This window comes from Taurulus bubalis, assembly GCF_910589615.1.
Source record: "Taurulus bubalis genome assembly, chromosome: 1".
Classification (NCBI taxonomy): Eukaryota; Metazoa; Chordata; class Actinopteri; order Perciformes; family Cottidae; genus Taurulus; species Taurulus bubalis.
In genome coordinates, this window is record NC_136589.1 from 46,708,527 (window position 1) to 46,720,971 (window position 12,445).

At 43.0% G+C, this 12,445-nt stretch overlaps 1 protein-coding gene across 1 annotated transcript in view; it reads left to right on the top strand.

Annotated features, from left to right (window-relative positions):
* clmna (calmin a) overlaps nt 1-12,445 on the top strand; it is a gene marked incomplete at both ends in the record, with an annotated part of 32,579 nt that extends 20,134 nt beyond the window's left edge. Inside the window, 11 exons of the mRNA XM_079214336.1 lie at nt 1,446-1,541; nt 1,636-1,719; nt 1,797-1,889; nt 4,044-4,240; nt 4,449-4,642; nt 5,560-5,642; nt 5,966-8,104; nt 10,168-10,340; nt 11,325-11,412; nt 11,505-11,560; nt 12,322-12,445. Of these exons, the coding sequence (XP_079070462.1) occupies nt 1,446-1,541; nt 1,636-1,719; nt 1,797-1,889; nt 4,044-4,240; nt 4,449-4,642; nt 5,560-5,642; nt 5,966-8,104; nt 10,168-10,340; nt 11,325-11,412; nt 11,505-11,560; nt 12,322-12,445 (3,327 nt within the window). The remainder of the gene's footprint in view (nt 1-1,445; nt 1,542-1,635; nt 1,720-1,796; nt 1,890-4,043; nt 4,241-4,448; nt 4,643-5,559; nt 5,643-5,965; nt 8,105-10,167; nt 10,341-11,324; nt 11,413-11,504; nt 11,561-12,321) is intronic.

Consider the following 12,445-nt stretch of genomic DNA (forward strand, 5'->3'; position numbering starts at 1 on the left):
GAGGCCCAAAGGGGACACACAAGTTAATACAAAAGGATTGATTAATTAGAAATACACAAATTACAGCACCATCACATACACATTATTTTGTCAAATAAGTAAATAATAAATAAAATAATAAAAACATACATACATTGTATTTTATGTATATTTTTTTTATTACATTTATTCAAGTGTGTCATGAAGGAGAACGGGGAAAAAAAGCCAAAATAAGGTATGGCAAAAAATGTATTATGTAGAAATTAGAGCCTATGCTATTAGCATATAATAACATTTTGATATAGACCTTTGGTCTGATTTGGTTACATGGTGGTACTTATGGTTCTTTAAAACCCTTAGCGCCTCCTTGCCCTGATTTGTATCATAATTGTAGCCTCGAGAGTTCTATTGATGCAGCCCAATACCACAAGTATCTGAAAGTAATGCTCACTGTACACCTGTACATGAGAACCTCACTGTGTTTACACTGGCACGCCACTTCCCACTCCTGAGCCGGTCTTTGCTTTCTGTTCTCCCCCCACCCTTCACCCAGGGGTGAGTCCGGGTGAGCCGAGAGTCTGAGAGACTCTGATCAAATCTTTTGTTTTCTCTCTCACAATGAGCCTCTCTTCTCTTACTCATTGTTTGGCTCCGCATCAAATCTCTGACCCACTAATTAACAATCACACATTTGTCTTCCGTCTACTTGGAAAGTTCCAGTCCACACACACACACACACACACACACACACACACACACACACACACACACACACACACACATGAACATCTCCACATGGCCTTCTTGTTACTGAAAGCAGCCGTCCAGCAGTAACACGTTGTTCCACATGTTCCATCCACTGTTGAATTAAAGATCATCAGCACCTGTTGTATGTGGCTGTCCAATCAGTGTTGATGGGGAATGGAGTCGATTGAGTCAATAAATTCCTCAGTGCACGCAGTATTGACTTAGTCCATCATTGCCTCTTTACGCACCGCTTGCATTGGTCCTGAGGAGCTGCAGCATTTATTTGTGCACAAACTGTAGAGCGCTCCCTGGAGAAACAATCCAAGCAGGATCAATCTATCCAAATATCAAAGAGATGTACAGTGTAATGGTGTCAAAAACTGTGACGATACATATGTCATGCTATCCATTTCTGTGACATTGTTGTCAACGAGGGCTGCAACTAAAGATTGTTTTCATTATTAATACATTTGCAAAGAAAACAGACGAACAAAGATATGTGTCATGTACGATGAAGAAAAACATAAAATCCTCACATGTAAAAAGCAAATATTTGACATTTCTGCTTAACAAATTACTAAAACAGGTATTCAATCGTCATAAGAGTTTCAGATCATTTACTTTGTGAATCTACTATTTGATAAATTGACTAGTCATTCAGCTCTAATTCACCTCTCCTCCCCTTTCTCGCTTCCATTTTTCTTTCCCTCCATTTCCAGTGTGACCCGCCCATTGAGGTCAATGACCTTTTCCGGGACATACAGGATGGACACATCCTCATGGCCTTGCTGGAAGAACTCTCCGGCTGCAAGCTGGTCAGTGCACCGTAGCAGTACTGGCATCAAGAGTTGTGGTTAGCAGTTTTTATATTGTTCAATCATACTTTTGTTATTCCTCATGATCCTCCAGCTTCACGGGTTCAAAAGGTCCTCCCATCGTATTTTCAGACTCAACAACATCGCCAAGGTCCTGTCTTTCCTGGAGGAGAGAAACGTGAGTACGGCAATAGGTACGTGAAGACATGTGCACCTCCCGCCTGTTGATTGACGCGTGCAACCTTTTGTCCTCAGGTGAAGCTCGTCAGTATCGATGCAGCCGACGTCGCGGATGGAAACTCCTCCATCGTCCTGGGACTCATCTGGAACATCATCCTCTTCTTCCAGGTAATCTCATTCTCCCATTTAGTACCTCTTCATCCGCTCCCGCTTTGTACTTTGAGTTCCCTCCTTTCCTTTGCCTCTTTTTTCACTCAAAATAAGGCCAAGTGTGAGAGCGAAGTGGCTGCTTCACAGCCGTCTGGCTTTCCATTCACAGGAGCCCACCAAAGTGCCGTTCACTGGGTGGTTTATGTAATCTACACTGCGGTTCAATGCCTTGGCCGGACACCATGAGGAAACAATGATCTCTGCAGTTCACACAGACGGTCCTCTCCTTCTGGAAGCACTCGGCCTCCACTGCCTGTCTGAGCTGGAGGAACGCTGATAATGGACACAATGCACTGATCTTCTTTCAAGTGGTGATGGGCAAAGCAGTTCAAATCAATAAAACCAGTTCAATAAAAAGATTTGATCAAAATGTCCAATCAATGCTTCACTGAACTGAAACATGGACGTTCAACTGAACGTCCATGTTTCAGTGCTGAACTCAGCACACTAACTGGTGAACTGAGCATTTAGTGAGATAAAGATACAGATTGCAAATAAAAGTTAAATATGTTTCATCATATTGAAATGAAAGCCAGAAATAATAGTTTTAGAATAATTATTTTTTTTACACATTTATCACAACTGTCCATGCTTGTTTCCTGGTGTGGAGAATGATTCCTGTTGTGCAGAGTGAAAACTAATCGAGGACCTCGTGAATTTAAAAAATGGTCAAAGGCTGAGACGGCATTAGTCCGCTTAATTGTTCAAGCTCCAAAACGTTTCTCATGATGCTACCAATTTACATTGTGTTAAACCCTCACCTCCTTGTGAATGGCCACGTGTTTCAAGCCATATGTCTGCATGTAAGGGTTGACCCATGTCCACCCTGTCGTCTGATGTAGTCATGAGACTTCTTCAACGGCTCTGGTCCCGTTGGGGTACCTGTCCAACACTGTTGCTTAGCTGTTCTGTTTTGCTGTGGAGTAAATAAATAAAGGGAGTAGAGGGATGTTCTTTAGTGCTATGATATTATATAATAATTAGTGCTGGGCACGTTAACGCGTAGCAATCCATTAATGCCGATAATGATTAATGCCGCGTATGAGCCTCCAGACGCACTGTCGTCAGGAGAATACACACGTTGTTTGAAACGGAGCGGACTATGTTCCAACCTGCACCCACTGTTCTCTCACTGGAGACTACTGGACATCGCTGGGTAACCAGAGTTATCTCGGAGTTACAGTTCATCACATTGATGAACTGGGTGCTGCTTCACACGCTTTGACAAATGTTTCTTCTGGTACCTGGTCAGAAAAAAAAGAAAACGGATTTCTATACTGTTGTTTACTTGCTGTTGCTCCAGAGTGCCTGTTATATTGTTCTGATAACATTACTTTAAAATAAAAGCATGCAATACACTAGTTTTTCAGTCATTATTGAATTTTGAGCATAATCGTTGTTAATCACAGAACAATCATGCGATTAATCGATTACTTTTTTTCATCTTTGCCCAGCACTAATAATAGTACAATAACAGGGTATTGTTTCCCTTCAACCACCTGGAAAGTGTTTTCTTCTGATAACATCTTAAGATACCAGATCTGAGCCGGTTAGGACTCAACCTATAAATATCTTGCATGATAACACGTCCAAGACACCCCCTACTTTTGGCCAACTGGTTGTTGATACATTTCTGTTATGCAGGCTTTCAGTTATGAATTTGTATTCTTGAAGTCTGACATCACCCTGGTTATTATCTTTGACTTTAGAAAGCTGCTTTTGACAACATTACGTGACTGTTCCATCTCCAAGGTCTATCCACAGATTCAGCACTGAGCTGATCTTCTTGTGTTGTGAGGACTTTGTTTCTCACGTATCTGCTGTCCTCTGTTGAACTGATTACATTGTGTATCATTGTTTCAATGGTAACTATGGTGTAATACATCCTGTTATTGACTGGGACTTGTACCTGTTTGCTGTCTTTTCCAAGACTCTTGAATTCGAACAGATTCTATGTTATACCTGGGGTAGTTTCTAACACTGGACCAACTTCATAGGGAACTATGTACAGCACTCTTTGTCAACAATCTCAGGCAGAAACATGGCTGAATTCGATCCTCCGCAGCTGAGTCGACTAAAGGGAATATAACCCAACTCACTGTCTACTCCCAGATTAAGGAGCTCACTGGGAACATCAGGAGCCAGTTCCCCTCCTCCTCCAGCCTGTCGTCCATCCCCACCAGCTCCGACTCCGACACATCCCACTGCAGCACGCCGTCAGACGAGAGACAGTCGGCGTCCACGGCCATGCGGGAACACAGCAAGGCCATCAAGAAACTGCTCCAGTGGGTGCAGAAGCGAACACGCAAGTGAGTGATAAGCTGTTTTCAATAAAGAGTGTTCAATATAATCCTGGAAGTCTGAAATAATTTAACAATCTCTTCGTATTGGGTTTTATTTCTGTTGAATATACGGTACAGACCAATGGACAACAGGCAAAACAGTAAGAAGGGACAAGCAGTGTTTTGTTTGGTGGTCTCTGGGCTGACTCTGACCACTTGACATGTCCCGTCGTAGGTATAGTGTGGCAGTGCGCGACTTTGGGAAGAGCTGGACAAGTGGTCTGGCCTTCCTGGCGGTCATTAAGTCCATTGACCCCAGCCTGGTGGACATGAGGAAGGCACTGCTGAGGACCGCCAAGGAGAACCTGGAGGACGGCTTCAGGATAGCCCACTACAGCCTGGGTATCCCCCGCTTACTGGAGCCGGAGGGTAAAAGAAATTATTATTTTACTAGCGCTAGAATACGTATTACGATACAGAGGGTACAAGTTAATATATCGCGATACTATAAGCAATGCAATATATTGCTATTATTATTATTTTTTATATCCATTTTTGTGGAAAAAACACTATATTCATGAAATCTAAGTTCCAAAAAAGTTGACCTTACTAGTTTAAGTTACTTGTTTTTATGCAATCAGAACAGTGGGATCTATATTTGCATTCATCACACTGCCTGTAACATCCAACAACGTAGCACTACCTTTTGTACAGTCTGTCTGTAAACTATATATAATATCATTTTTTAAACTAACTTTCAGAATATAACATGGTTTTAGTGTTGGTACTCTGAGCAAAAAGGGACAATTCCTCCAGTAACTCTTTCCCACTATTATTATATTATTTTACAACTTTTTCTCTCTTTGAATTGAACTTTAGAAATCCATTATATTTTCTGCCACACTTACTGACCCTTTCACACTATGTAACATTGCCAGCTTCATTGATCTAATTACATAACGGCCATTATAGTCAGAACTGCAGAGCTTGTGCAGTGTTGAACCCCCCGGACAGACATGCACATGGTTTAATGAAAGAGTCTGGGCCTACCTAGACTAGAGGTAATTAATGGGTAACACTTGATTAGTCATGGAAAACCATACAAGTTTCCTTTTGTACCAAGCAGCAAAAGAGTGTTTGCGATGTGACTGCATGTGCACATTGCAATGTCGATGCTGAAATAACATATATCCTGCAGCCCTTTTCAGACTTGTCCAAGTCAAATTGCCAGCTCTGTTATGTTCTAAAGTGTGTCATAACTGTCGCAAGGAAGCTTGAATAACGTGGGGGTCTTTATGTAAAATGCCTCTGTGGTAATTGTAAATTGTTTATCTTCCCATGCTCAGATGTGACCATCAATGCACCAGATGAGCAATCCATCATGACGTATGTCTCACAGTTTCTGAGGCACTTTCCTGGCATCGAGGAAGTAAGAATCCTTTCTGATAGCCTTTACACACCAGGTTTTTTTTCTTCCTGTGCTTAAATGGCAATATATTTTCTCTAACTGTTGTTTTTCTCATAAATACTTTTACACAGAACACGAATATTATGTATCGCAAAATGTATGTCCTTTTTTTTTCGGAAAAAGGTTGAGTATTTTCGCATTTTCATGTTGCTTAATCGTCACACCCCGGTGTGTAAAGGCTTTTACAGAGCATGGATCATGTGTCTGATGTCAGATTTTTACAAAACGAATCTCTGAATTTGACCACAGAGATATTTCTACCAACTTCTGTGTTCCTCTCCTAGCCGGAGGAGCCCGTCCAGCTGATTGAACGAAGTGTCTCCATGAGCCGACTCAACTTCCGCGACAATGACTCCAACCACATGAGGAATAACATCCACCTTAGCAGAGTAAAGGAGAGGTCCTACATGTTCCAGAGGGTCTGTACCCAACCGCCACCCAAAATCTTAATTTCCTCTGTGTCAGAGGACCGGAGCGCCATGTCACCCCCCTTCAGGCCGGCTGCAGCTCGCTCGTGGTCCAGTGAAGACATCTTAGCAAATCCCCCCCACGTGGAAGACTTCTCCAGCAGTGTGGTCGAAGAGCCCAAGGAATCTGCCAGTGAGGTCCTAACCAACTCGACCTCTGACTCCCCACAGTTGTCTTACACTCACTCGCCCACAGGCTCATCGGTGCCTGAATCGGTAACCTCTGAGTCAGTAATTGGGGACTCGGCAATCAGCTCACCGGACTCCTGGGTGGAGAGCGAATTTGGGGTGATGCCAGAGAGGTTTTGCGAAAGCCGAAGTGACAGTTCTTTGTGTGACAGTGGAACGGCCTGGGATGTGTATCGAGCCACCCCTGTGGAGGTCACTACTCTTGATGAAGGATGTGTCCTTTCCATGGAGGATAGAGCCACTGATGAGCAGTCGATTACTGAGTCATATATCGATGAAGGGATTTACTCACTGAGCTCATTGGAGAGCACCCAGGAGAAAATTCAAGGTCATTTTGAGAAAAAGCAACCGGAAGTAGTGAAAGAGAAAGAAGCAAACCTTGAGAAGTACAACCAGGACATGGCGCTAGAACAGCTACCGGATCACAGCAAGGTAGTAGAGTCTCAACAGACGGATACAAGTCAGAGCAAAGAGCAAGCACCTTCTTTGGGACTGTGCAGGGCAGAGGAACTGACCAACTCAAGTGTGGAACATCTTCAAACTGATCAATCCAACCAGTTGCAACTCAAGCAAACCAGTGTTGAAGAGAGCACTGTGGAGTTCATTGGGGGTGCAAGGGACCATGTAGGACACATTGCTGGTCAAACTGAAAGTCCGAATGAGAGAAATAACTCTGAGGAGTTTAAAGTGGAAACTGAATGTCAGGAAAAATACTCTTTGTCCGAGGAGACAAGAGGGGAGTCAAGAGAGGAGTTTGGGATTTTAAAGGAAAGAGGAGACGATGTTGTAGAAACACAAGATGAAGCAAGTGAAGGAGTTCTAAGAGACGACCTAGATGCTCAAAAAAGAGCTTCAGAAGCAAGTCTGGACCCAGGCCCTGGCATAAAGGTTCCTGTGATCTCTATTTCAAGTGAGCCAGAAGAACAGGACGAAGAGGGACTATGTGACCTAGAAAGACAAGATGATGCTGGGAATGATGAGGTACCTCAGCCAGAGGGAACTGACACTGATGTCAACCACCGTCAAAAGCCACATGAATTGAGCCGTGACTCCAATGACAATGTTGAGATTCCATCCTGCCTGGCATCCGAAAATGATAAACCAACAGCTTCAGAACAAATAAGGGACATGGAAAGTCGGCATTTCGATGAACATGACACCAGCAGATCATTAAACTCAGACATGGGCGAGCCTGGCACAAGAGATAACACGGCAATGAGTGAAGCCAAACAGGAATGTGAGAATCCCCACCACGACTCTCAGACAGGAAACGCTGAGAAGGACTTGACTTCTCAGACTTCTTCTCCGCATGCTACATCTCAACCTGTGAATGCTGAGCAGGAAATGGATTCAACTGATCGACCGGAAGGGCACAAGGACCCCTCTTCTGACAACGACACAGCGACCACGCAGCAGAACACATTAGATCCAGTCAACTCTAAATCAAATGGCACAACAGGGATTGCGTCCAATGAACCAGGTCGTGTGTCCAGAGACACAGATTTGTTATCTACAAACTTTGATCAATGTCCTCCCACAGAGGATGCCGTTGGTGACCCTATCGAACCCATGGATCTGTTCTACCCTGACAAAGAGGAGCCCATGTCCGTCGAGCCACTTGATACTGAAATGCAGAGTTGGCCTTCAGTTTTGAGCGTATCTGCTCTCCAGCCAGCGCCCGCTTCAGAGACTCAACCCGACCAGCCCCTCAGCCTGCCGGGCGAAGACTTCAGGAATGGACTGGATTCGATACCAGAGGATGACGAGGTAAATGTGGGTTATTCACTACAAGCAGATCATTTCAGTTTCAAAGGTGCTTGCGCTTTTAAACCATTCTAAGTATTTCAGTCTAGTTGCAGTGTAGTTTTGGGGCATGTCTAGATAGGTTGTTATTGGTTGGACAATCCACCACTTTGGTCCAGATTGAAATTTCTTGCAATGACATTTTATACATATGTTCTGTGATTGTTTTTTGCAAAGCCATTAAGTTGACATTTTTGGTTTTAAATCAATGTCAAAACAACGTTTGCCTTGGAATCTGGTTCAGAAAGGTATGGTACCCACCGGATGAACTGTACAAACTGCTGATCTGCTGACCTTTTTAATCTAAAATGTCAATTTGTTCAATACTTTGTTTTATGACCATATATGTGCAAAACTATGCTATGCTAATACTGTTACATATTCACATTAGCCTATGATGACACATTCAATTAGCTTATTTTCAAACCAAAATCCAAACCCCAAATAGATCGATTAACATGCACATAAAACTGAAAACCTGCACATCTTCACATTTAGAAACCTGGAACTTGATACATTTCTTTATCAAACCAAATTTAGAGCTTAGTGTTCTGGGTTACTTTGCTATGTTTCTTTCGTTCAATGTAAACTAAGTGTTATCTTAGAAAGCCTGTCTGTGTGTGTGTCTCATGTCCAACAGGAATATGAAGCAATGTGACATGTCACATTGTATGTGTAATATCTCACCTAATGACCAGATGACCTGCTGACATTCATCATGCAGTCTGTTCCTCTGATGCTCTTTGAAAGCTTGTCACTGTGTACTCACACTCATGTTCACTGTGATTTTTTTTTATGATTTATCGGAAAGAAATTAATATTCAGTTAAACCCACCGTGAATACTACCACCTATAAGGACTGATGAGATATCATCGCAATTCACAGAAACGGGGGAAATCATCTAAACTCCAGTTTGAACCACTCCATTGTTTTTGTGTGCCTATTTTATGAGATTATCGTCTCATAATTTTCAATAAATTCAGGTTCCATCGTTAAAGATGTCACACTGTGAAGATTGTGGTAGAAATGGAACTGAGTGGATGTAGATTTTGTTTGCAATGTAATTAAATGCGGAGATAATGAGCAATAATTTTGAATTATTGCTCATTATAATTATGACGTGAATTATCACGTCTTAATTACGGGGTTTGGAATAGCTAAACATGTGCCAGAGCAAACTGGCTACTCAGTAATACATCAACATTTGTGGTTTTCTTTAATTAAAACAAGTTCTCAGAACACAAACTAAGTTTGCTGTGCGACGTGTAATGTATTTGCAAAAGAGGATTTACAGAGTTTGATCCAACACACACAACGTATGAAGCACTGACCAGATCGTTAAAATCTGTCCAAGCACCCTCGAGAGTAAAGAAAGGTTGTTACACTTCCAAATATAGAAGTGTGAGACGTTAGGACAATACATGCTGGTGTAGCCGTTCATAAGCGTCATCTGAAGCACCAATGTGTGAAACTCTGCTGATCTATCGCGCTGACATTTTGGACCGAGGGTGATCACGACAAGAACGCTCACAGAGTTCCCAACGTGAACGGGTTAGTCCTCTACGCGTTGTCTATGAGCTTAGTCACTTTCATGGCCACCTGCTCGCTAAATAGAAGTTTTTATTTTTTTACCACTTTGAAGGTGGCGCCAGAGAAAAGGTCCACCAAAACATTAGGATTCCTCCTCTGGGGACCATGGGCATCCACATTACATCTCATGAGCATCCTGAAATGGGTTTTAGAGATACATTGACTTTACATGCAGACTAATATCCCACTATTATTAAGTAAGTATATGCACGGCTGTATGTCAACAGGAATGTTCGGGGAATTTTAATTTCCCTCAGCCATCTACAGCTTAGTAGGAATATAGTTTTTTTCAGAATAAGGAATATTTTTTGCATGTAAACGTAGTACTGTTGTTGACTTCTGGTGTTTTGACCAGCAGAAGTTAAACCGTCTTTCCCTCCTGAACGTCACTACCCTGCTGAAAGCTCTGCCTCTCTTCGTGTCTCTCTCTCATTAGGTGATCACCAAGACCACGCCGGAGACTGACGCAGCATCTAGATCCCAAGAACTCTGTCTGCTGCCCGGGGAGAAGGCTGGAGGACTCTGGGGTGCTGATGCTGCAGCAGACGGCAGTGATGTCAGTGGGGCCGAGCAGCAGAGCTCTGCCAGGGAAAACACGGAGCCTGTGAGGTAGGCTTTCTATTCTTAGGCAGCTTCCTGGTACACTGAGAAACACAGTGGGCCCTGGGGGAAAGCAGTGTTATGGCAGTGGATGGGGCTGGTCTGACCGGGACTCTCTCTTTGCTCCAATATTCCCTTAAATGTACTGAACAAAGTGATCTATGTGAGCTGGTGATGGGGTGAAGACAGCCGTATGAGGGGGGAGTGGCTATGGACTGGAGAAAGGGCAAGACATTAGTGTGAATGAATGAATGAAAACAACGTGTTTACCCACACATAAGGGTTTAAGAGGAAATGAAGCATGCGTGAGGGCGCCGGCATTTCGCGTTAAGTGGGAAACAAACTTTCAGCATAACTTCAGGATTGTTTACTTGTGTCATGAGTCATGTTGTGTCAAAAGTATTCATATTTTTGTCGTACCTTTCAAGGTGTAGCAATGCAAGCTCCCAAAATAAAACGAGTAAACTGGAAACGGTGTCCACATAAATTCAGTGTGTATGTATGGGCTCTTATGTAGGTCCTGTTGCATGTCTGTGCCCAGGGGCCACTGTCTCTTAATGTACTCATTAACATGCATATCTACATATAGATACACAGATATACATCCATTACCTACATGATTTAAATGTTTGGAGCATCATGTTTCAAAAGCCTCAACATTTGATTTATCTTTGCTTTGACTCTTCTTCTGCCTCTCATTTCTTGTAATGACTAACGCATCATCAGTCTGACATAACATCTTGGTTATATCATCAGTTCAAGTCTGCATCGGTACCAGTGTTTTTAATCTGGCAGAGCAAAGTCCAGTCCGGAGGGGTCCACCATATCTTGTAGTCAGTATTCTGTGAAATGTTCTGTGGCCCCCCCAAAAAAACGTGTGACACATGTTGTTTCTGTTTAATACTCTTAATATTTGAAAGTCCCAAAGACGTCATCATAGCGTTACCCTGTAGTTCCTGTGGAGACCGAACCTAATGGATCGTGTCTTTTCAGGAGTGACAGCAGAAGGTCCAGCAGACAGGACGAAAGCCAGATCACTCCGGTTCTCCGTCACAGAAAGGAGGCTCGCTTCAAGGACTTGGTTGGTTTGACGCTCCATTTCCTTTTGGATTGATGTTCTCCGTGATACTGAATACTGAGAGTGTTCCCTTGTATTTATTTTACGATTCACAGGACAATCAGACGGCTGTGGCTGCAGCGACCAGAGGAGCTGACAACGGGGATATCTGGTGAGAACTTAGCCCTCCCTGTTTTAGTTTAGTGGACCACATCTGGCTTTCACACGGTTTTATGGTCTGTTATAGACTACGAGTCGTTTCTCATGTTGGATATTAGTATTGAACAGACTGAACACTACTAACTAACACTTTAAGGCTGGATGTCTTCGTAACACACGGGGCACAGGAGAGTCCTGCAGAGATACTACGATATGTACCTGTACCTGAATGCACCGTAGCTTACTAGAGATGAACACGGCTCTCACTAGCTAGCTCGCTTGCTATAATGGACAAAAAAAAGACTGGCGTTTAATTTGAGCTTTGATCAAACTCACATCACCTTGAACACATGGTGTGGGAACTCTAAAGCATCTCAAGGAAAAGCATTGAAATCATCATGCAGTTTAGCGGCCCTTAGAATTTAGATTTAGTTCATAAGCCCTCCTGATTGAGGACTCCTTACTTGGGAAACCCCGACATTAGCACGGTTCTGTAGTACATGAACTCCTATCCTACAAAATAAGATTTTGATTGTATTTTGTTCTAAATGCAGTTAGGAAACATGTTCAGACTTAGAAGGTTTCTGTAATGGTCTCTATCGGAACAGTAAATGTATCTTGAATATTTGTATTGTAACCAACATTACAATCGATTTCTGTCCTCCTTGACTAATGATGACTTGAATGAATGAAGCCTTGCCACCATAATCTTATACATACATACATATATATATATATCTCTTATTTTGACCCCTTCTGTGGTGGTGTGTGCAGGTGCAGTGAGAGCTGGGAGCTCTACGTGCTGCTACTGCTCTGGCTGCTGCTCTACTGCGTCTGGCTGCTGCCACAGATGGACCTGAAGACACTGCCCGGCCTGCTGCTGAACCTGGACCCCTGA